This window comes from Melospiza melodia, chromosome 15, assembly GCF_035770615.1.
Source record: "Melospiza melodia melodia isolate bMelMel2 chromosome 15, bMelMel2.pri, whole genome shotgun sequence".
NCBI classification, from domain to species: domain Eukaryota; kingdom Metazoa; phylum Chordata; class Aves; order Passeriformes; family Passerellidae; genus Melospiza; species Melospiza melodia.
In genome coordinates this window covers 11,495,284-11,519,839 of record NC_086208.1, presented here as the reverse complement: position 1 = coordinate 11,519,839, position 24,556 = coordinate 11,495,284, and the positions used below count along the sequence as shown (strand labels likewise).

Below are 24,556 nucleotides of genomic sequence, written 5' to 3'. Positions count from 1 at the left end.
CACCAGCTACCAGGTGGAAAATTAACTCCACACAGCCAAATCCAGGACATTTTGTTAGTGTCCTTTATCACAAACATCACGTGTGAAGGATTTATTTGTTGTTAAGCTGACAAGCTGCTGACAACTGCACTCCTTTGCAGGAAACTCACAACCCTGCTTGTCTGTGATCCCAGTTACAGGTCCAGTTACAAACTGGAGGAGACTGGGACCATAATCTTTGAGGAACTGCAGATTTCTTCACAAAAGGCAAGGAAGAAGAATAGTTTAAGGCTATGTAGGATTGCTGTCAGAAGCAGCTGGAGTATAAAGCTCAATAAATTAACACATGCACTGAATGAAGATTCACGTTGCTTAAGGAGCAAAGGAAAGAACAAAATGAAATGAGAAAGGACGCAGGGTCATTCCTTTAATGGGTGGAAGAAGCCTCTACCATGAAGGGCCAAGACCCCTATGCACTAGCACAGACCTCAGGATTACTCAGTAACACCACAAAATATTGACGAATAGAGGCCTCATAAGAAGAACAAGAAGCTGTAGAAGCCTAATCCTTTCCTAGTGAGATGAACAGCACCCAACTGGCTTGCAAGACCAACATCCCCTTTTCTAATAAATTACTCCCTCTTCATTGCCTTGCCCAGTATCCACACTGGATAACTACTCTAATAGTGCTGAAGAAATGTTTAAAAAAAGGTGTGAATGCTCCTAGGTAACCAAAAGTTGCAGTTTAACAAAAATCCTCCTAAAAACTAACATAAAGCAAAAATTCTGGACAGGTGAAAATTCATGCACCATTTTGTTAACAATTCTACACAGCACTTGTGAAATGCCTCTTTGTTTTCACCTGGCCACAGTGACTTGCCCACACTGGTGTGACAGCAGGACTCAGGATTTAAGGAAAAATCCCTTCCACTTCATATGACCAACTTTTCTTCATGCAGGTCTCAACACCCCCAGAAAGGCAATACAAGTGGTAGCAATTTGTGCATTTATATGTGAGCAAAATGGAACCTAGTACACTGTTGAGCACAGCAAAAGAGTCTGAGCACCATCAGGAAAAACAGGAAAAGTGTGAGGGAATGCAAGACTTCTCACAATACTTAACTCCCACACAGTATAATATACAGAACTAAAAAATACACTTAATTCTTATATATTCCAGTATTATTGTATTATTCTTCAAGACATATTGTGTGACTCAAAGTTGTCAATATCCTCATTTACAATGGCCACTCTCAGGAGAGTCTGGGACTTCTGACTCAGATTTTCCCAATGCTTTTTAATTTAAATTATAACCTTAATGTTATTAATGTTATGTTATGTTAGTATGATTATTTATATTTAATTTCCTTTTGAGTTTTTTCTTTAATAGTGATATAATTTGAACTGACACAGTAACATGCTTTTCATATACTTCACTTGAAATTGTGCCTGAGGGCAGTGAAATTCTCATCCATAAGCTGTGTGAAGAAAAAAACTCTGGCACTCAGAAGCCAAACACCTGCTAGAGCTAGTGGCAGATCCAGATTTTTAAGAGAATTCCTGTTGCATAATGAAAACACAAAGAAGGGAAATGTGTGGGGTGATGGAATGGTATTAAAACCACAGCACTTAGGGGGAAAAAAAGACTCCTAAGCCACTATACACTGCAGAGCTAAATGCTGAAGATTCTGGCATTAAGGCTGTTTGTGGGTGCAGTTAAAACCAGAGGCTTTTGTCATGTGAGGAAACCTGAACAGTGACTCCATCACATATTGCAGGGCACTGCCATGCCTTCCACTGCTCGTGACAGAGCTTTCTCCCAGCCCTCAGTCTCTGTACTTCTGATTCAGGTGGCAGGGATAAATTGGCAAGCGTTCAGCCCCCAGAAAAGGCTGCCCTAGCATTAGTGATCTTTCTTCATTGCATGCTGTTTATACAATGTTGTCATCAGCAACAGTGTGATGTTTATAATGAACTAAACAGGTAGGTGAAATGGATGAAATTGCTCTGCTACTGTAAATGACAACAAATTCTCATCATAGAAATTGACCTGGAAACAGGCAAACTCTCAGCCACCAAGAACTGGAATAATTTCTCAGCATGAAAATGCATCTTTTGCACAGCTCCAAGATCAAATAGCCCAAAAATCAAGCAGGAGAAGCCAAAGGGCATGCAACTAATCAACTTGGACAGATCAGGAAGAGAGAAAGCTGCTGATAATCAATATCTGCCATTAAAAAGCTTCTCAATGACTGAACAGTTCCTGTGGGTGCCACAGAAGAGCTTGGCTAACACTGCTTTTCATCCACCCTCCTCAGCAGAGCCCCAGGAGCACCTGCTACCATCTTATTAACATTTCTTTAAACAGGGGCTGCATCCCAAAATTCTACTCACAAAGACAGACCACCCTGAATAGGAGTGCAAATATTCAAAGTGGTTCTCCTCCCTGTTGCCTCTAGCTGATGAGTCCTCTCTCACCTGGAAGAAACCAGACTGCAGAGAAATGCCCCAGCCAGATGTTCACTCCCAGGCTCACTTAGGATTTCCAACAGCTCAGCACACAAATGCTTTTAACATATGGTGAGGAAAATGTGATTTTTCCACTGCTAGTTTTCCACTACTTCTGATAATTTTAGAGATATTAACCCAGTTCTTTGTCTACTCTTCTTTCTCCATTGCAATGAGTCCCTTTGCAGGGTTTATGGACTGAGCAGCCTTGCACATTGAGTTGGTCAGGCACATTTTCACAATAAGGAAGCAGTTAAATGGTCATGGTTCTGCTGGAGGAATGTTGGTTTAAGGCTATTAATAAGGCACATGAGGTGAATGCCTTTCAGCCAAGCGCCCTCCACGTGTGCACACCTGTTCCAGCACGATTTTAAAGAGAAATTCCCCAAAGAAACTGTTCATAGCACGCAGCTTCTAACTCTCAAGCACATTTCTGCAAATACTCAAAAGGTTTGAAGCTTTTTGTGCTTTACTGGTGTCAGGAATTCTGATACACCAACCATGAGGCAAAGCACGCTACTCCATAGTAAACCATTTTTCCCTAAGAAATTACTTTTGTCTTACCATTTGTCTGCCATAGACATTATTGACAGTGGCTTCCAGCATCATCATTCCCACCTGATGTGCTACTGCTGAAATGGCTTCCCAGACTGAGGCCCACTGCTCAAACACTGCAACTCACTTCTCCAAGCACTCTAATTTAGCTACATTTAAATCTCAGCTTAACTATTCCTTCAGTCCAGTGATGCCAGTCTTGATATTTATGATCCATCCATTTTTCAGCTTCCTCTCACTTTTTGCAAGGGAGAAAGGGTGGTCATTCAAGTATATTTCATCTTTCTCTCTTGCCAGTGAAAGCATCTCAAGCAGAGCAAGGTTTTAACTGTGTGCTGTACTGAGCCAGACACACTATGCAGCACTAGAAATTTAACTAGAAAAAGATTCAACAGCAGAACAAGAACCAAATAATGCAGCTGTGTAAGAGGACAAAGCATTAGGCTGAAGATTGTTCCCTCCCTGGTCACAACTCATTTACCAGCACTAACTGACAGCATTTCACGTGTATGCTCACTAATAAGCAACTACTTAGATTACTCTGCTTTAGCAGCAAATCCCAGAGCAATTAAAAGCTCACATGACAGGCACTGCAGGCATCTGTTCACTGACAACTGTTAAGACTAATGGTCATTAGTTTAATGACTCATTTTTATTCTTCTCTACAATGTGTACAGTAATGCTGGAGGACTGATACGGCAAAGGGGAAAGGGCTCTTACTGAGGTGAGAAAAGATAAACACAGGCCCTGCTGCTGGAAAGAATGAAATAAATCCTCTGAATGAAGCAGAATTGCTGAAATGTTAAAAGACACAGCTGAGCAAGTCAGACATAAAATGAAAATAGAAACTGCTAATTCAGAACAGGGTGCCTGCTCTAATCAGGATAGTTTCAACACTACAACTTTATCACCCCTCTTCCATGTCCAGCGAGGAAATTCTGTTAAGAAATTTTAAAATGATCCAGGTGATTACAGAAAGGCATAAAGGATAAAAAATGGACAGCACTTAGGAACATCTGTAATTCAAAGGCAAGCCATTGTCTAGAGTTTTGCTATTTAAAAAGTAATGATGCCCTATTAAATGTTCTGCATTTTCTTTAAATATTTTAAGCACCAAGTGTCTTCCTTGTGATTGATCTTATAATATAGTAATTTTAGTCTTCTAATGGCCAGTATTTCAAATGCAACAAGTAGCAAGTAGAAGTGAGTGAAAGAGTCATCACAGAAGGAGCACAGAAAGATGGGCCCTGTGATTGTATTTATCTTGTATTCTCATTCCAGCAGCTGGGTGAATTCCTGCTCTCAGTGTGCACTGCTCTGGGAACTTGGCCCCCACGTCCACAGCACAGATTTGCCAATACATACCACCTGCACTCGGAGGGAACGGAAGACCTTCCTGTGGAGGAATATCTTCCCATCCTGTGTGGGTGTACAGGAGCAGATGTGGATGCACAATGGATGGTTCCCAGGACAGATGAGCTGAGACAGGTCATAAGTCATGCACTGCTTTCCAATTATGATTGTCTTTCTACAGGAAATTTAACAGGATAATTTTACTCCGGAACATGGCTCTGGAGTTTATGATGGCATAGCAGATGGACAGTAGGATAAATGGTCATTTCCTTCTCTTTACCAGCAGCTTGAAGTAGGTAACTGGAGGAAGTGATAATTTTTCAGCAGGTACCAAGTTACTGCCATTTCACTGAACCTACCAGCATCAGCACCTGAACTTAGAGATCCACAGCTGGATAAAAAGCACAGGTTGTCAGTTAAGCTACTGAAAACCCTCCTGATTGAACAATAAAGGCTGTGGAGGGACTGACTCTTATTGCTGCTGCTGGTACAATCAAACCTCTCAACACATTTACCTTGCACACAAAATGAGCAATCAGCTCTAAGTGCCATGGACATCCTTTAAAGGCCACTCATTTGGCCTCTCCTGCTCCAGCCAAGTGGAAAACCACTGTTTTCCTCAGAAGTAGGATGACTGCTAAGGAAAAGCTTTTCAAAAGCAGCTTTTATGCACGGAATTGTAAAAGAGTACACGTTGTCTTGGGTTTTCCCCTTGACCTTGTCTTTTGAAAAACTGTCACACCTCTTGTAGGACATGGGATAACCTGCTCAGTACTTTTAGAAGCAGCAAGGGCCAGGGGAAATGTGGAGTCCCCAATACATGCCTCACGTCTAACCAGTGGTACAAGATCACCTACTCTTGTATACCTAGCAGCTGCTCTTTTACCACTACCATTTGCACTTAAGGTTAGACAGAATTCTTGACAGAATAGTCTAATTTTCAAGATTTACAGAGGGGCACTATTCCTACAGAATATTTTTCAACTATTCCTGAGCGTTTTTGGAAGGATCTGTGGCAATAACCTCCCCTGAATTTTCTTATCCACAGTCAGCTCTTAGTTTGCCAGTACAAGCTAATGTGAGCTCGGAGGCCAACCCTAACAGCTCAGTATCTGAAGCTTTAGCATGGTTCCAGATTCTCATATGTTTGTCTTTAGCATTCTAAGACTTTTCAAAATACAGACAGAATCCAAGAACAATGGACTGTGCAAAGGGAGGGAAATAAATTCATCTGCCCTTTTATTTAATTGCAGAAGATTCCTTTTGCCCTATACATCTATAACTTCTCAGACTAAAGACAACCACAACACCAGAAACTACTGAAGCTGGAACCTTCACAATCTGGTGAATTTACAGTAATATGAAATACTGTGATCTTCCTGATTCAGTTGATCTATTCTTATCCTGCATAATTATACATTTCTTCACATTCTTTTCTTCACTGCTTTGCAAAGTGAAAACAATAAGAGTCTCCCTGTTAAGCCATGCTGGAGTTATCTGTGGCAGTATTCCTATTTTCATTTGCACATTTTACAGTCCTGGTTTCCTCTGCACCCTACACAGAGTAAAATGCTATTATAAGAAGCCTAAACAGCAACCATTTTAAATAACAAGAGCCAAATATAAATCTTAACCTGTGTATTTGTCTGCAAGATTGGCTGCACTTGGAATTATCAGTCCAGAACATCTCTATTTCAGAGCCCAGTTCTTTTGGCCAAGATAGATGTTCTTTTGTCGTGATTATAGTGAAAAAAGCCAACTTGCTGGCCTGACTCAGGCTGTAATTATTCTGTGTCTTTATACAACCTTTTTATAGTTCCTGGTGGAAAGGCTGAAGGAAATCCTACACATTGCACATGGTCTAAAATTTTTTGCCCTCTTGCAGAAAACTATTCAAAAATGACTGAATGAGACTTATCCCTTCCCTATATGATTTTTCATTCTTTGAATTAAGATAATGCATACAGTGATTCGCCACATTTTGTGCTGCTCCAGCTTTAATAACAAGGGTACTGACTGTAAATTGTTCTATGAAAAAATACAACCTTTTTTTTTCTTAAAAAAAACCCAATTACCTTCTTATATAAAACCCTCAAAGAAGCAGCTACACACTTTAAAAGTGAGACAATAATTAAATCTCCAGTTCAAAGGTTCTAGGCCAAGAAGATTTAATATGGTCCCTAAATCTCAAAATAGTCCAGAACTCTTCATTTCTGCTATTTTAAAACACAGTGTCATTCCAAATTATCTAAAAGTTATAAGAATCCACCAATACCTATTCTAAATCAGAGTGTTCTGTACTAATACTTCCTGGGAGGCTGGGGGCCAAAGACATGTAGGAAAGGGAGGGTCTCCCTCACAGTTCTCTGCAAGGTATAGAAATTACATCTTAAAAAATCTAGTAATGTAACGGGAAACCTTGTGCTTAAATCCTCAAGTCTACTGTGAGTGGACAAATACAAAATCAGGGCACCCCACTTAAATAAATAACCCACCTATTGCTACTAATTATATTTTTCTCTTCTCATGTAGATGAAAAACAGCCAATTTGTACTATTTTCAGAATAATATTCAAGGAACAGAGGAAGTTATGTACAGCACATTTTAAACAAAGTCAAAATACAGAAATCAAATTCAACTTCAGTCGAGGAAAGTTTTAAAGAAATTAAAGTTAATAGAATAAACCCTCCTCTGTAAATCTCTTCTTATAATTTCCTTCAGTTAAAGATAACAACATATTGGATTTAAGTCCATACATAACATATCAAATGCTTTTTTTTACAGAGGATCTATTCATAGCAGCTTGTATTTGCAACATATGCAGCAAATTATATTATTAAACACTTAATCCCAATAAAGTTTAAATTTCACCCCTAACAATAAAGCTTGTACAGTTCTTGCTCTACTTGAAATCAGATTCTACAAATAAACAATAAAAGTCACAGATAGGTATCATGACAATTAATAATTGAACATTTGAGACATATTTAAAACACAGTTGGTTATGTGGAAATGTTCTGACAAAATATTAAGACAAATCATTGAATTTTTTGCAGTTGACAAATAAAAATTATAGAGTAAACATTACCAAGCTGTAGGAAAATATCAGCTAGGTGAGAGCCTTGCAACTCAGCTTACATGGCTCTGAAAGCCAGGAGCTCCCACGTGCCCTTCAGGGCAGGCAGGATGAGCCCACTGAGAGCCCTGTGCTGCCCCAGAGCCCTGGGGAGCAGCCGAGCACCCCACCAGCCCTCTCAAAATCCAGAGGGAAAAATCCCTCCTGACAGCCCACAGAAACTGCACTGCTCCAAAAGGAGCAACAGACACAGGTGAGTTACACCAGCATCTTAAAGCTGAACAGGACAAATATCAGTGAGGAGAACTGGACAAATTTCAACACAAATACCTGCAGAGTAATGAGTTGCTGAAAGCAAGATCCATTAGAATCAAGAATGTCCCCAGAAATCCAAATTTTATTCCTACTCAGGTGCTCCTTACATTATTTCTGACCTATCTGGTGTTAATTATGCAGCTCTGAACAGGATTTTTTTCCTAAGCTACTTCATGAAAAGAGTCAATTCCAACACAAAATCCTGCAAGCAGGTCTCTATTTCACAAAGCCTATCATGCCACTGCAACTCCCAGAGCAGGCATTCAGCCTGGCAAAGGGCATCACCTTTCCAACATGAAGCACCATTCCTCATTTTTATCACCCCATATTCTTACTCAGCTGTGCAAAAAGCTCTGATTGTGTCTGATTTCTCAACTAAAAATAATGCTGGGGTAAATCTTTGTTTCATGAAGCAGCACTGTATCTTATATGTATGGAAGAGTCCATCAGGAGCCTGCAGCTTTCTAATACTTAATTCAGAATAAAACTCAGCTAAAGACAATCTCAGTTTGCCTGAGACTTTGTTAGTGCAATCACATATGCCACACATGCAGGTATTTCCATATAGCATACACACAGGAACAAAATTTAAAATTTCAGCAGCAAATTGAGACATTGCACACCTGAAGCAGAGAGTTGACTTTTTCTAGGGATGTTAAATGCTCCCCCATGAAAAAATGTGCTAACTTTTCTCTCCAGGCAAAGGAACAGACTTGGTGCTTTTGATTTCACCTAAAGGTGCAGATGTAATTTCTCAGAATACAGATGTCTAACTCTTCCAAACCCATCCACCCCTGACACTGAAAAAAGAATTGAGTCCTTCACTACAAGAACAGGTTAATGGGACTGGACCTGTCTCCTATCAGCTGGGGAATCCCATTAGTGAAGTCAGTAAATTGCTTTGGTAACATGGAATAAATTCATGAAGGTGTTCAGCAGCCTGATTCTGGGAAGAGCTGGGGAAGAAATAGCAGGTGCAAGGATGTTGCACTTAAAAAAACTTTTTCTCAGGAGACTGGATAGAGTTGATGACATGGGAAACTTGGGTTGCCAACTTTCTACATAGTACATAACTCTGGGAAAATTAATTGGATTATGAAGGTCAAAGAGAGAGGCCAGCCCATTATTGAAAGATAATCTAATTGAATTTTGCCAATTTTATCTGAATGATTGCTCTCCAGATGAAGAACTAGTGTCACATTTTCATTGCTGCTAGTCTTTTTTCTTCACTTCCAGGCTCACTCCTTTCACAGATCCATCTGGAACTAAGAAATCACGTCAGTGGGAATTTCCCACAACCAAAGGGTTAGTTTTGTGCAGCCAGCTAATCTTTCTCCACACTTAGTGCAGCTTTTCTTGAGAGAAGATTACCCAAACTCAGCATCTCTACTCTCTGAATAAGGCATTCTTGAACAGAATAAGATAATGCTGAGTGGTACCAGTGGAACCTAAAGGTTGGCTTTGACTATTCTGACCCAGACATGCACATTACTAGTTAATGTTTGCATTATTCATTCACATTTTGTGCCAGAGGAATCTTACTCCATGAGTTAAATTTTATTCATAGCTCAAGTCTACATTCAAAATAAGACTGGGCTAATATGGAAGCAAAGACTTATAAAAATTGAAAACTCCCTTTGAAACACATGCTTTCCAGTAAGTGCAGCTAGCAAAATGCAAAACACTGTCAACATTCCTGCACCATGATGTCAATTTTCATCTGCACAGACAAAATGCTGCTACATGTAGAAATCAGCTCTGTCTTCCTCACTGGTCGTGTACTCGTGTCTCCCTCCTTTCCCTCTCAGAACTGCACCATGCACTGGAGACTGAAACCCCTTAAAAGGTTCAGAGACACCTGAAGATGATAATTCTGGCAAAAAGCCAGATTAATTTTTAAAAAATGAGTTTCCAGATTGAGCTTCAGTTTTCCTGAAAAACAATGCACATGCTCTAAGGACCAGTTTTGATGTTTGCCTCCACAGCACTTCAGAGGAACTCCTGCCAGCAGGAAGGACCATAACACCTGATAAAATGTCTTCAGTTACACAAAATAAAAAAGTGACTTAAAAAAAAAATTGAAGTCACTTCAACTCTTGCAAGGTTTATAAGCGACAGGAAAATTAACTTTATTATTTCTGCTTCTTTTTTTTCCAAAGTGACAAATACAGCCATTTTTCAAGAAAACACCTGCAGGCAACACTTTAAATGCCATCTATCCCTAGCAGTGATATGATGAAGAGATGGACTGAGTAACACCACACAACAGAAAATATGACAGCAGAGTAGTTAGCACTGCTAAAATTCAGCCTCAGCTTGCTTCCTATGGGCAGGTCTCCCTTCAGAAAACCTCCCACTGATGCTGTAATGTTGAAGTAGAAAGCCTTAATTTTACAAAATAAGGTCTCACTTGTGGCACAGAAACCTCATGAAGGATCTTTTCCAGAACTGAAATCTTGTAGAGCTTGGAGTACAAGAGCCCTCATACCATCACTGATTTAAAGTGAGCTTTTGGCAGACGAGGAATGATGAGACACTCAGTACAGGGCAAGAGGATCAGGCCTTTTCCTCAGTATTCTCAAAGATTGGCCTTAACATTTGAAATAGTAAAAAGAAAGTTTATAATTCCTACACTTCCCCCATTTCTAAATAGTGGAATCTATGTGACACATTACAGATGGCTCACAGAGGTCTAAATTCAGCAATAAAAATAAGCAATTATAAACAAATGCATCATTGATGTCTACTAAGGACATAATTCAAGCAAGTTCAAAAGATCAGAACAAAATGATGTTTTGTTATCCCAACCAAGGCCCTTCTCAAGATGGTTATCTACAGGAAGAAATTTTCCCCAAGAAAAGCTTAGTGTTCCAAGAATATCTCAGGTTCCCTTGAAGAAACCATGCAAGTTGGGGCTTTTTAAATTAAAATTAAATTATAATTTTTATTTAGGAGTTTAACAAAAATTTCCCTTTTATTGTCACACTGCATAAGGGAAAAGCTTTAAAAGGTTGGGTGTTAAGAACAGGTGATGCTAACAGGATATTGGAAAGGCCCATGAGACTTAGAAAATTAAGTAAAATATACTTGCCCATTGATCTAATTGCTTACTAATTTTCAAATCTATTCCCACCAGATAACTAATGGCATTTTAAGCCCAGCTCCTGGCATTAAAAATACATTTATAGTTCCCTCCTAGCAGAAGATACACAGCTGCATGGTAAAACCCCATCTGTTAAGACAGCATTCTGGAGGTTTTCCTTATAGTTTTAACCAACCTATTGTGTTCCAAAATTAACTGGAAGAGGGAGGAAAAGGAAACGGGAAAAGCATTTGGGTGTGCAGGCTCACACTGAGGGGAAGGCAAGTGCAGGGAAAATGTCTGGAATATTTGTGTTTTACAGAAGGACTGATCACATAATGGAAGTGGAACTTAAGCTAAGCCATCAGAAGCCATTTCTCTATTTATCTTCCTCAAGAAAATACTAGTGTTTGCTTAAAAACAAGAAGCTATTCCAGCAATTAAGCCTGAATTTCCTCAAATACTCGAAAAATCATTCTAAAATTCTAACATTTGAAAATATATCAGAAACATGCTAAAAATGTTCGCATTAAAAATTAATAACAATATAAAAAATGTTCCCAGTAGACAAAAAGAAGCTCAGAATATAGGCACCCATTTAGGTTTAGAGCAAGTTCTCATGTCCAGGACAATCTTCCAGATACTCCTGGAGTTTGGAGCATGTATTTCTTTGTTAATATTTAAAAGTGACATAAATCTAGAACTGGTTCTATTTCTATGATGTTTAAGTGTTGCCCTGAGGAACACCAAAATGACCTAAGAACAGCTGAACTGATTCTGACCAAGGAACCATCCAGCCTATCATCTTCCAACACCCAAAAAAGCACATCCAGAGCAAGAATGCTGCAATACTTTCCTGGACTCACCTTCCCAGCCTGCTGGGGTTCATCTGTACATTACTGTGGAGTGGGCCTTCCCAGCACTCACCCTGCCTCCCCTGACATCCACGTAACTTTCTACTCAAAAAGTATGGCAAGGAGTGCCAAATACCATTATCATGACATGGAAGAACTCCAGGCTTCATTGTTTTCAGTCTCCCACCTAGCAGTTTTATTTAAAGGTCCTCAGTTCTTACACTGAAAGAAAGAAGTGAGCAGCTGATTCCTGCCTAACCTTTCTACCCCACTCATGAAGGATTTGAGCTGTATACAGTGCACCAGCACAGGCAAACCAGGAATTCCTACAGTGAAAGGATGATTCTCTTTGTCTTACACCTCCCTTTCACATCATTTCCTAACATTCAATTAGCACTGTTAACTGCTGTTCTATGAAAAGACTTGTGTGAGAATCACCAGTCTAGAGGAAACATGTAATTTGTTAGTCACATAATACACCTTATATTCATATAAATAAAGTTATAAAATCAGGGGACAAAACCAGAGCCTGTTCAAGCAGTCTTATCAGTTAGTGACTTTAAAATCCCCATAGCACATACAGCCCATCTCTCCAGGAACAGATGTATTTTCTGTCCTGCTTTCAACAGAAGTGCTGATGAGATCAGCTGAAAGAAACCGTAATATCACATGTACCTGGCAGTTTACAGCTAGGATATTGCCTAACAAGCAGACAATACTCGACACTACTGCGCTATTGGGTTTTTCAGCCAACATCCATGTTACTCAACCAGGGAATGGTTTTAAAGTATTTGAAGACTCAAGAAAACAAAACACCAAATGAGTAATGTGACCTTGAAAACATCTAATAAGAGAAGAGTCTCAGGAGAGGAAGACAAATTACATATTAGCATATTTCTTTCATTATACATCCACAGAGAGCACTGAACTTCAGCCTTCTGCTTCCACACCACAAGAAGCTGCAGTAGTCAGAAAATAAAATGTCCATCTGAAGAGGCAAATCTGAATTTGTCAGAACAAGTACCTGTCCCTTCACATTTCTCCATCCCAAAAGATAGCCTGGAACGGCCACGTATATAAGCAGGGAAATTGCAACAAAACAGGGGTGTTTGGAGTTAAGTTAATTTCTTGCTGAATCAGCCAGCTGGGAATAAAGCCAGTTCCTGCAATCTTCTCTGAGCTTCAGCAAGGTGCATGCCAGGAAACACTTACTGCCAGAGACTGAGGAAACACAATCCCTCACTCTTCACATTCTGCAGCAGTGCAGGTGTGTCCATGTCACCTCACTTCATTGGTTCTAAAAAAGGCAGGAGATCAGGCAACTAAAACTCTTCTCTACACCTTGATTTACCATGCAGTGAGTCCCTATAGGTCCTTTCACAAATATACACTGTAAATGTTGCCCTGTTTTGCTTGCCTGCGCTAACAAGAGACTACATGCTATAAATTTTAAGCAGATTCAATTTTTTGGCAAAGCACCTGATGACAGAAAAAAAACAGCATTACATAAACACAAATACATGTTTCTACATATAAATAAACACTCCACTTATTTCATGCTACAAATCAATCTCATTAAGCAGTTGGGACCTCCCACCAGGACACCAATGACAACCATTAGCATACAGCAACAATCTAGTAACTGCAACCATAAATGCAGTTTGAATACTGCTTCACAATTTTGTTGAGCTAACTTGCATTCACTGTGTTTCTAGTGCATCCAGAAGCATGACAAACTGACAATTCCTGGAAACCACATTTCTCAAAACAGTCTGAAAATATTGTTCTCATTTTCTCTCCATAATGATGTTAAATCTAATAAATACAAAATTAGAAACAGAAATAACATTGTTGCTAAACACTTTATGGAATATGCTCTCTGGAAGGGATTTATTAGTCCAAATTTTCAAAAACTGCCCTTTCTATAAACACATGACACTTGTACTTGCACTTCTCAAATATTATCAAATATGCACTTGAGTACTAGAATTCACACACCAGAAGCCTATTATTTCAAAAGAATTTTTAGGGTGAAAATTTTGGTTTAATCAGCTAAATATGATGAAAAATACTTAGCCAGACATTTTAGAAGTGCCTAAGGCACCTAATGCCTGGCTCCCATTAAGTTAATTAAAATTTACCTTGGTTTGAAAAATCCAGCTAAGCACTTACCAATGCAATTGAGTACTTAACAGTGTTTAACATCTCGGGTCTTGCTGAAAGACATCAAAACAAAGATTCCACAAACCCTTCTGAAAATACTGCTCTACCAGCATTACTTTAGAACTCTTGTATGGCTGTCATCATCCTAAAGGGAGTTCATAGAACTGTCCTTCCTCCTGCAAGTTGAAGTGAGGGAATTTTGAAAACTGACCCTTAAATGCAAGGGCACTTGATAGTCTATAGTCTTCAGCTAATATCAAGTTCTCCCCTTACAGGAAAGGAGGTTATGTGCATGAATTCAAAACCTAAAGGAGTTCTTGTCTATCACTGACAATAAAGTGAGTGCACGGAGCACACCAGAACTGCAGTGCTGTACAGTTGCTACATGGGTCTCAGTATTCTCTCTGGGGCCATGGTTGTATCCAATGTCCCTTCTGGAATGATTTGCTCACTATCAAACTGTACTTCAAAAACAAATCCATTCTTTCACCATGCACAAACTGTCCCTGTTTTGCAGAGATTTTGCATAATAAGAATGACACTGGAATTCTTCAAGTGTGATTCTGTTGGACTGTGCACAGCCACAGAATTATCATCAGTGTTGTTAAGTGTATAAAACTGTACTGACACATGGATTAGACTAAACTACAACATTTGCACAATATGATACAAGTTACACCTGAGATTTCTTGCATAGACTTACAATGCCAACAGCTATAGATGCATGATTATCAATCTCCTTCCACTATCACTGAATTCACTTTACTACTTGATTGCAAGCCATATTCAAGCTGCTGGGGATTCAGGAAATCGTGGAGAAATGTTTAAAGAAAATCTTCAAGCACAAAAACTGAACATAAGGACAAATATGTGAACCTACAGGTTATAGAAGTAACATCAAATAAAAAGGATTCAGATTTTTACATGTAGGTTCTTGCAAAGCAAAATGCATTATATTGGATGGTTAAATCTGGAATTCTGGATGCAGAGTAAGAGCTTTAATATCAGTAAAATCAATCATGTACGTTTTCTGTGATGCAAAGGCAGGAATGGAATTTGGTGCACTGTGCTAAACTGCTACCTTAGTGCTGTTTATGCCCCAATTTGGTAAGGAATATGAGGGATGCAGCTGCACCAAGCAGACCTGAATGAGGAATTATCAGTGACCAAGCATTCAAGCATCTTCTAAACCAAAGATCATCCTAGAGCATCATTTTTTGACTCTTTCAAGAGAAATTAGAAGCCACTGGCAGTTGTTAGAAATTATTCCTATCCTTGAGGCTTCTAAGTATACCAGACTCTTGAATATCTGGTTTTGGAAACAAAACATGCAGCTCTACACACAAATGATCTGAGAATTTCTGTCCAACTTTCAGTGTAACTTCACAATAAATTATCACCATAATGAATTACTTAGATAGTAAAGCACTGATGACTTTTGGTCCTATCCCATAGCTGACTTTAATTTTATATGCTACATTTTAAAAGTAGGTATTCATACATAGTTTGTGCCTCAAGTCACAAGAAACATCAACTTTTCAGGCAATTCCACTGTTGGATTGTAAACCAGGGGTAACAGCAGTTCAGATCCTATGAGCACTGGCTGAGCAATCATTATCAGTCATAAATTTAAAGCATGTTCAGAAACTTAAGCATAAGTTTTCTGGTAATGCAGTCACTGAGTTGCAACCTTGTCAATAGCAATGAATATTTTAAGTCAGAATACTTGTACAGAGTCTCAGATGCGTTATTGGTCTTTAGAAGCAGCAAATCAATCTTCACACTAAGAATAAAACCACAGGCCTTTTGGGGCTGATGGCAAAACTCCAGATGGGTGCAGAATTGCCACCTGCCTACAGAAACTGACAACTGCTTCAGGTTTAACTCAGGACTTGCCAATCTCTCCCGATATTTCTTATCAGGGTTACTGGAGACTTAAGAATGTTGTATAGCATGTAGCTCAACCTATTTTCTGGACATCAGTGTGCAATACATTCAGTGACTGTAAAACAATAATCCACAGGTTTTCCATGAAGATGCTCTCCAAGTCCACTATGTCATATAATGGACATCAGATTTTTGGCCTTGCAAAGCTCAGACTTAAAGACATTTACTGTGTTGGTAGTTTTTGGCAGATTGGTTATGGCAGAATCATTTTGAAGACAATAATGTTTTCAGTATGTATATACTTCATTTCCAAAATATCACAGATAGTTTGAAAAGACCATAATGCAGGCAGGGATTGCAGGAACATAAATCATGGAAGCAACCAACAGTTTATTGAATGAATTTATGACCTATGAAACTTTCCCTTCCATAGAAACCAAGACTTAATGCTTCTTAAATACCCAGACATGGTGTCTTTGCTGTTACTCCCTCTGCACACATTACCAACCCCACGGTCTTTGGAGGCAAAATGCACTGACTTGTAGAGGGTTTAATTTAGACCATAGGAACCTAAGAAAATATCAGCTTATTCCTGATTTGAAAACAGCATACCAGAGAATAAACCTAAAATGAATCCATGCGTAAAATTCTTGATATACATTTGCCCATACAAATCTGATAGCCATCGTTTCTTCCTGCCAGTAATCCATTAGTGAGACTATAAAGATATACAGTCCCACATACATTTCATAACAAATATAACAGCATCTAGTTGAATGGTGTAATAAAATATCATCACAAGGTTAAGAAAGACTTGGTTACCAGGCTGAACATCCTGCCTTTTCAATTACCAGTATGAAGCAATGTGCACTCAAGAGATCACTTCAAAACAGCAGAACTGGGCTTGGACTTCTCTTTTGTTAGCTTAACCTTCTCCTAAAATCGGTAGAATTAATAGCTTTCCTGCTACAATGTGAGGAAAATGAGGAGCCTTTTAAACAATATTTAGCAATAAATTCAATGCTAGGGATGTTAACATTCCCAAATACACATAATCAGTAGAACAGAGTAACAACTTTGGATAGAGCCATCATTTAAATCTTGAGAAACAAAGAGTTACACCATGTTGCTGCTGCCATAGACAAGTATCTTGTTTGTTTTCAAGAAAAACATCCATACGTAATCTGCTTGCATTACCACTGGCTTCAGACTAATGCAGTTCCATTAATTTCATTTATATTGGCACATACAAGAAAAGGTCAGCTCTGTACTTGCAAAAGAGCATGGCCAAGCCTTACCCACAAGGGATCTCTTCCTGAGTGATTTATGCCCCTGCTCCTGGTCACAGAGCAGATTTAACAATCAGCCAGCTCAACAATGCTCAGGGGTAAAATATTCCCTGGGTTATCCCAGGAAACCAAATTCACCTACTAGTACAGCAACTAATTTGCCATTGACAAAATAATTTTGTCAAATTTGAGACACAGCTCATCTACAAGAGCAGAGAATTTTGGAGCCCAGCTAAACACCTCACTGCTTATTACCATGCTGTGAAGAATCAGAAAGGACTCCTATAAGCAAAGTTAAGTTCCATTGCTTCTCAGGAGCAGCTACCTCTTTTTCACAACTTCTCATGTTAAAGTTTTCTTTGCATTACATTCATACCACATTTCCACCACATTCTTTTAAAATGGTCATTTTTTTTATTCTGTACCTGCCTCAAGCAGGATGAAATTAATCAATTGCACATAAGTGATATGACAGACTTGTGACCTTGCCCAGCATCCAATTGTTTCTAATTGATTAGCTCTAGACATAAGCACTTGAATAGCCAAAAACAACAGAAGTGGAAGTTATGGTACAATATTAGGGTAAAATGACTGTGTGTGGTCCATTTAGTATGGCCCCAAGCAACCAATTAAAGAATTAATGGTTATTGGATACCAAAAATGTTATGTTAAATAATAGAAAATATCTTTAATGTGCCTAAAATTGTGATAAAACACCTAAAACTTAGGAGCAAAAAGGCCTCCTACAAGATTGGGGTTAAGTGCTAATAACTCAAATATGCCAAACAGATTACAGTATTTTAAAGGACAATCAAGACCATAAAATTTGACCTGGATTGAAGTGTTCATAAAGCTACTCACAATAGCCAATTGATTACTACAATGTGTTTGGGTTGTTTTTATTATAAAGAGACAAGTGAAGCTATGCCAAACCATTTGTGGAGAAGAGGAAACTATGCCACTACTGGTTCCAGCTCTGCAATAAGAAAAATATGAAAGAAAAAATACAAGAGAAATACTTTAAAAGCAAAAAATGGTCCCTTCATAACCAAAAGGCACAAAACCAAAATTAACATGTCCCTTCTCTGAGCTTCTATTCTTATCTTGAACAGAACTATTAACAGAACTCCGTGAACTATTTCCTGAGTGTTTTATAGGGCTGGTTATTACAGCATCACTCAACTGCTTGCACACAAAAATACAAGCCTAACAGGCACAGCAAATCTGTAACATTTTTGTCCTTGCATAAGGAACATGCAGGCAGAAAGCCAATCTCACTGTGGCCCTATCTGCTCAGACTTGTGAATACACTGTGTTTCACTGCACAATTAATACAGATGTAAGTTTTTACTTTAATGGCAAATTCTTTACTCAAGTAACCAGTGCACTGGTCAGCTGCAACCATACCCACAGAGAGGTGGTGTTTCCTCACCTGCCAAATCACTCACAGCACTCAGCAGTGCTCCTGAGGATGTAGGGGAGCCCCATTCCCACTACCTTGAACCTCAACATCCGCCATAAACTGATCACAGCTCACTGAGCTGTCTAGCACAGTCTCCTCAGTTTCTTCATACTCCTTTTACCTGCTGTATTGTTCTTCAATTCAAAATTCTTCAGGATGTATGCTTATATCCTGCCCAGCACATCAGGCTCTGCTTCTCAGCGTTGCAATAGTAAAAACAGTACACAACAACACTGATCTTATTTAAAGAATTTACTTTTTTGTTGAAAACTACAACAATACTTCAAAAAGAGGTTCCTATTTATTATTTTTTTTAAATTCTCAGTTTATTTAGTAATCTTTTTCTAAGGATTTATTGAATTTATGTGTACTTAAAACTGAAGAATCCTTGAAACCTTGTGCTGTGGGAACTACCAGTATAGAGAATGACATACTGTAACACATCTCTGCAGCACACAGCACACCATATTTTTTGAAATACTCACCTCTTGGAACTGATTAGGCTCACGTGTCAGGCAATAGATCAGATGGCAAATGTGGTTTTTCCTCCATGGTTCCTGTACTCATTCAACACTTGCAGCAAAGACCTTTTTGGGCCACCTTCCCCGCCTTCCCACCTCTAAATACTTTAGATGTTTCTACCAAGGTATTTCTACAACCCTTGTCACTTAGAACACCTTAACATTTGTCAGGTGCTTAAACTCCTGGGAGCAAAGAACAGCTGTGCTGCCTAGAAAGACCCATGGCATTACACATCTGGCAAGATCTCCCTTTGGTCACCCTTTGGTAAAGTCAGCTACAGTGTATTAAGCAGGAGAGAATATTCATTTCCCACATGAATGTCTTTGAAAGTTTGGTGACAGGAAAATGTTCTCATTGGGAGACTTTTAATTACAGAGCAGCTCCTTCAGCAGTTTTCTGGTTTAAAACAGTAATGCAAAGTGTGCAGCAAGATCACCTGATGCAGGATCAGAAATGATAACAGCAACAAGTTCATTACCTACCTGTAGGTGAGCATAGAGAGCAAAAGCGAGCCAAGTGATCTCCCAGGACAGCCCGCTGGCTTTAGGGCTGGCCATCCTCATGCCTTGGGGCTCTGCGGAGAGAAATTGTTTCAAGTTACAAACAAAATCAAGTGGGCTCCGCCAGGATTTCAATGACTAAAGCAAACCGGGCCGGCCGCTGGAAGCGGCGCAATGCAAACAGCGCAGCGCTGCTGTGCTGGCCGGGGCGGCAGGCGCAGCGCATGCCATGAGCACAGCCTGCAGGGTGAGCAGCTCCGTCAGGGCACGGGAAGGGACCGCGGCGAGGGGCCGGGGAGCGGGCAACAGAGGACAGGCTGGACTATCTCCTGAATGTAGGAGAATTTATCAAATTGGGAGTCCCTCCCACCTTGATCTCTTGAATGTAAAATCCAAGGAGCACAGAACTCCTGATGTACTTTCCAGCACTTTCACCATTCAAAGATGAAAGGCCAGCCCTGGGATTTCAGCAGTCATTTGCACTGCCTTTGAAAGCTCAAAGACTAAACAATCAGGGCTTAATAATAGTTCAGGGGAAAAAAAAAATCAATTTAGTGATCATCACAATTACAAGGCCAGCATGGGCTTGACAATTTAAAATTGTCAAAACCACCATCATGTAATAACATTAATAATTCTGTTAATTTCTTATGCCAATGCACCCTATTGCCTCAGGCTATACACTACCAAAGTGATCTCAAAGCAGTGAAAGTTCTATGCGCCCCCAATACACACACACAGCCCTCCCTCCCCTCAGCCACCACCCCACAAGTTTGCCAAGTCACACAGTGAATACAAACTTCTCCTTCAAATAAAGTGCTCCTTTCTAAAAAAGCAGCCATCCCAAAGGAAAACCATCTACAAAAACAGCTCTTGCACCTGTTCAACCGAACATAATTAAGATTCCTTACAGAAAGAAGCGTTTTATTCCCTCCCCCTAAAACCATCATAAAGTCCCCCTTCCTCCCAAAATCATTAGCACTCCTGGATGCTTTTGTCGTTCAAAAGTATCAACTATGACAACAAAAGAAGACACATTATTTTTCCCCTCTGTCCAGGCATTGCCGAGAGCCCCAAGCGGCCGAGCACGCCAGGCTCCGGTGTTATTTCCCAGGTGCCGGTGCTGCGCTCCCGGAGCTCCGCCGCGCCCTCACGGGGACTCTCCCGAGCGACCCTCGCCCCGCACCGCGGCCGCCCCGCTCCCCTTGCCGAGGGAGCCGGCTCGGGGCAGAGGCTCTGGGCTGTCCTGTCCTGGGCTCACCCACCTGGAGAGGCGCGCCGGGGAGCGGGCCGGGCACGGCCGGCGCACGGGAGAGCCTCGGCTGTCACGGCACCGGGGATGCAGCATCCTGCCCTGCCAGCGGCGGCCCCTCCCTCACGCCAGGCCCCAGCCCACCGCCGCGCCGCAGCCAAGGTCCTACAGGCTGCTGGCAGCGGGCCGCCCCCGCCGCAGCCCGGCCCCGGCCGGAGGCGCCTCCACCTGCGGCGCGGGGCCCGGCCCGGCCCGGCTCCCGCTCCGCCGCTCGCCCGGCACCCCCCGCGCAGCCGCTGCCGCCCCGGCCAGCCCGAGCGGGCGGGCGGCCAAGCGAGCCCGCTCCCCCCCGAGGCACTGGCGAGGCTCCGACGGCGGGGGCCGAGACCCCGGCAGCCCGGGACCAAGCGGTTCGTCTTCCCCCGAGGGGCTAAAGCTACCGTGAAGTCAGACCCCGAATCTGATGCAAAGCAGCTTCCAAAACCGCAACCATCCTGTGTCTCATCTGCGAGTAACTCTCGCTATACAGCTACAAATCTGCTCGCACACCGAGTAGGTCTTTAATCATGCTGCCCTCTACAATAATTTTAGGTTTCCTACTGTAAATCTGGCGAATATGCCTCGTACGACAGCTTTGCTCTCGTTCTCCCTCTGAGCTTCGAGCTTCTAAACAGGAACGCCAAAATCCTCTACCTTTGCGCTACGGCTTCCACTGATGTTCCAGGCTTTCGCCGAGTCCGCTAACAGCAGCACGTAGAGAAAGGGCTCTGATCCCTGCCACTGAAGTTAAAAATATGCTCCAGCGAACTAAACATAACCGATGAAGAGTTTGTTCAAATATGTTGCACTGGAAACTTTTCCAATCTGTTTAGGTTTCTCACCAGCACGGGAAGGCGCCTCCTCTATCGTTAGGAACAGAGTGCCCTCTGCTGAAACCAGCCCGCAGAGCCGCACGCCCGGCACGGAGCAGCGCCAAGGATCGCGGGGGCCCCGCCGGGACCCCAGCGCTGCCCGGGCTCCCTCTCAGAGCCACTGGAACCCACAGGCTGCGCTGGTTCAGGTCTCTCTCAGCCCGGACACCTGAGGCGAGCCGTTCTTCCCAGTCCGTACATGATGACAATAGGCTGTGTACCAGGCAACAGTGCTGCTAAGGACCCGATCTCTTATTTTTCTAATACTACTCAGCTGAAAGTGTATCAGCTTCCCGGAAAGCCTGGCTTTCCATCCATTTCAGTTGCCACACTTACTTAAACAGTCCTTTCACTATGACATCAGTTATAACCCTGAAATTATCTTCAAAATTTTATACCCGTGAAGGTAGCATATACTTCAGACTTCATCACAGCTGATTTTAAAGGCAGAATTTAGCCACTAGATAATCTAATGCAGAAAGTACATTTTCCTTTGCTAAAGCCATGGAGATTAAGCTGACCCTCAGGACCTGCCATCTTCTTAAGAATGTACCCAGCTGGCAACATCCTTACTTAGAACGTCTATCCTCTTATAATTAATGTATCAAAGTGTTATAAACATCTGTTCATCTGCAATAAATTTAAGCGTAGAAAAATTGTGTTGTACAAAGCAGCCTAGATTAGCTCACATCAGATTCAGCAACTCAAGCCAGGTTGCTGTTTACACACACGCCTAATTCCTCATGTGATCCTGGTCCCAGGTTAGAGATTTATGTCTGAATTTTTACAGCACATAGGAAAACAGAGGTAAGCACCCACAAGCATTCCCCCCAAGGAGATTTCAGAAAGCAGCATTACAGTAAACACCACAAGTACCTTGTGGTACCTACCTTGAAAAGTAAAGATCAGGAAGGTCCTACCCCACCTGCTGAAATGACTTAAGTGTTGTTAATTCCATTCTCCCCCATAATCCATAGGTCTGGTTACATTACATTGAAATCATCATTTTTGCAAAGAAGATAAGCACCCAGAAAAGAACAGTATTTGGAGCATAAAAATAGCCTTAGCCTACTACTAGAAACTACACAGGGGTTTGGAAAGCACTTTCCTATGTGAAAACAGAGCATTTTCCTATGTGAATGCTGATTTGTGGTCTCATTTATCCAATTTAATTTCTTCACTCAGCCTCACTACACACTCCTGCCACTTTATCTTTTCTCTCTAAACTTCCAGTGAATCTGGAAGCTTTGAAATCTTGACTCCTCTTGGAGGTCTTCATAACCTCTTCTGCTGAGCCAAGCAAAAGCTGATTGAAACTCAGGTGTCCAGGCAAGATGTGATTGAAAATAAGCACTTCAAAATTCACAGCACCTGCAGCTCCATAGCAGACTCATTAACACACACCCTAAAGTTAAAAGGGCCACAAATTAAAGGTTCTCATTGCCTAGTTTTCCTACCTGGAGAAGTTTGTTAGCAATTCTGTAAAAACCAATTAACCACATGAGTTTAAAATAAAACATCATTCTCTAAGAAAATGCTTGACCTCCCTTTTGCTTACCCTGTCTTGCACAGATTACAAACTCTTCAACGCAGAACTTCTGCTCTTTGCCTATTACAGTGTCGAGTGCTTTTGGTATTATCTTCCTAGCACTTCTCACCACACAGTCTTTTAATTCCCACTCATGCCACATTAGCCCAGCAGAGCCAGTATAAGATTTTCAAGTAATAAACTATAGCTTTTAATGCTAATGCTTTTAATACTCAGTTCAGATGTATTTGTCTATTGCTTTCAGCATTTTTTGTATTCCACATGTGTGTTGTTTTGGCTGGTGTCTAAAATATATATAATTTAAATTACATGGAAAATGACAACTCTAAAGCTTCTACTGTTCAAAAAATTGTGAAATATGGATGTTTGCACTTATTCCATTGAACACATAACACAATGTCATCCATCTGTACAGCTGGCATGGTCTCTAATGAGGACAGTGGTTAGAAATATGATGGTGTTAGTCTTCATTTTACACAGACTTAAGACCATGTGTCTTCACTATCAAACATAACCATGAAATAGTTTGTAATTTCTTGATTTATGGTCATTGCAACAGAAAATTTCAACTTACACTTAACAGTGTGGGCAGAAATGGCAGAGAAAAAAGATTCTGCAAGATATTGCTGCCAAAGGGCCAAACTGAAAAAAAAATTAAATCTCTGATCTGGCAAACAAAAAGCCTCTGTTAAATCACATGATAACCACCAAATTTCACTCTTTGAACATTAACAGAAAACAGTCATATTTAAAAGAGAAACTCAACACTTCTCTATTTATCTTTGTCCTGAAATGCAGGTAGACATACCTCTTCAACAGATTCCACTTATATATAATTTCCCCAAACCAAGTTCAGCTACACAAATCTGATGACCATGGAGGCCATTCTTTCATCACAACAAAAGTCTTTACTACTCAAGGGAAAATATGTTTGGCTAAACTACAAATTTAAAATCCATTGAAACAGCGCAGAACAACATTTGGCTCATAAATCAGCATTCTGAATAACATATAGCAAAATTGGAAATATCCTGCAGAGGCCCCATGCAAAAACTGCATTTTGGTTCAACATCTCAAAGTTATCAGTAACAGAGCTGCACCTGATTGAATAATGAAAGCAAAATGTTAAATTTCCTGTAGCTAGAGTAATGAGAACCCTGACACAGTCTAATCAGTTTTTTGGCCCTGCATTGTATGCGCACAGGCTTCTTGTTTACTCTGAAATAACAAGCCCTCCAGGGCAGAGAACAGTCACACACTGTCACCCTTCACAAGTATGTTACACCCTATCAAGAGTAA

The 24,556-nt window shown here is 40.7% G+C and overlaps 1 protein-coding gene across 4 annotated transcripts in view; it reads right to left on the bottom strand.

Moving 5' to 3' along the window:
* The window catches only part of ADAMTSL3 (ADAMTS like 3), a 170,126-nt gene extending 148,516 nt beyond the window's left edge, over nt 1–21,610 (bottom strand). The window contains exons 1-2 of one of the 4 annotated variants that reach the window (XR_010029627.1): nt 21,398–21,512; nt 19,528–19,619 (exon numbers count right to left, since the gene is read on the bottom strand). Coding sequence is in view for 3 of the 4 variants with exons in the window: in XM_063169807.1 (XP_063025877.1) it covers nt 19,528–19,608 (81 nt within the window). In the remaining variant the exon portion in view is untranslated. Of the gene's footprint in view, nt 1–19,527; nt 19,620–20,810; nt 20,890–21,397 lie in introns of those variants that run through there. The other 3 variants (XM_063169807.1, XM_063169804.1, XM_063169805.1) reach the window with 3 other exon arrangements.
* Nucleotides 21,611–24,556: the final 2,946 nt, after the last annotated feature.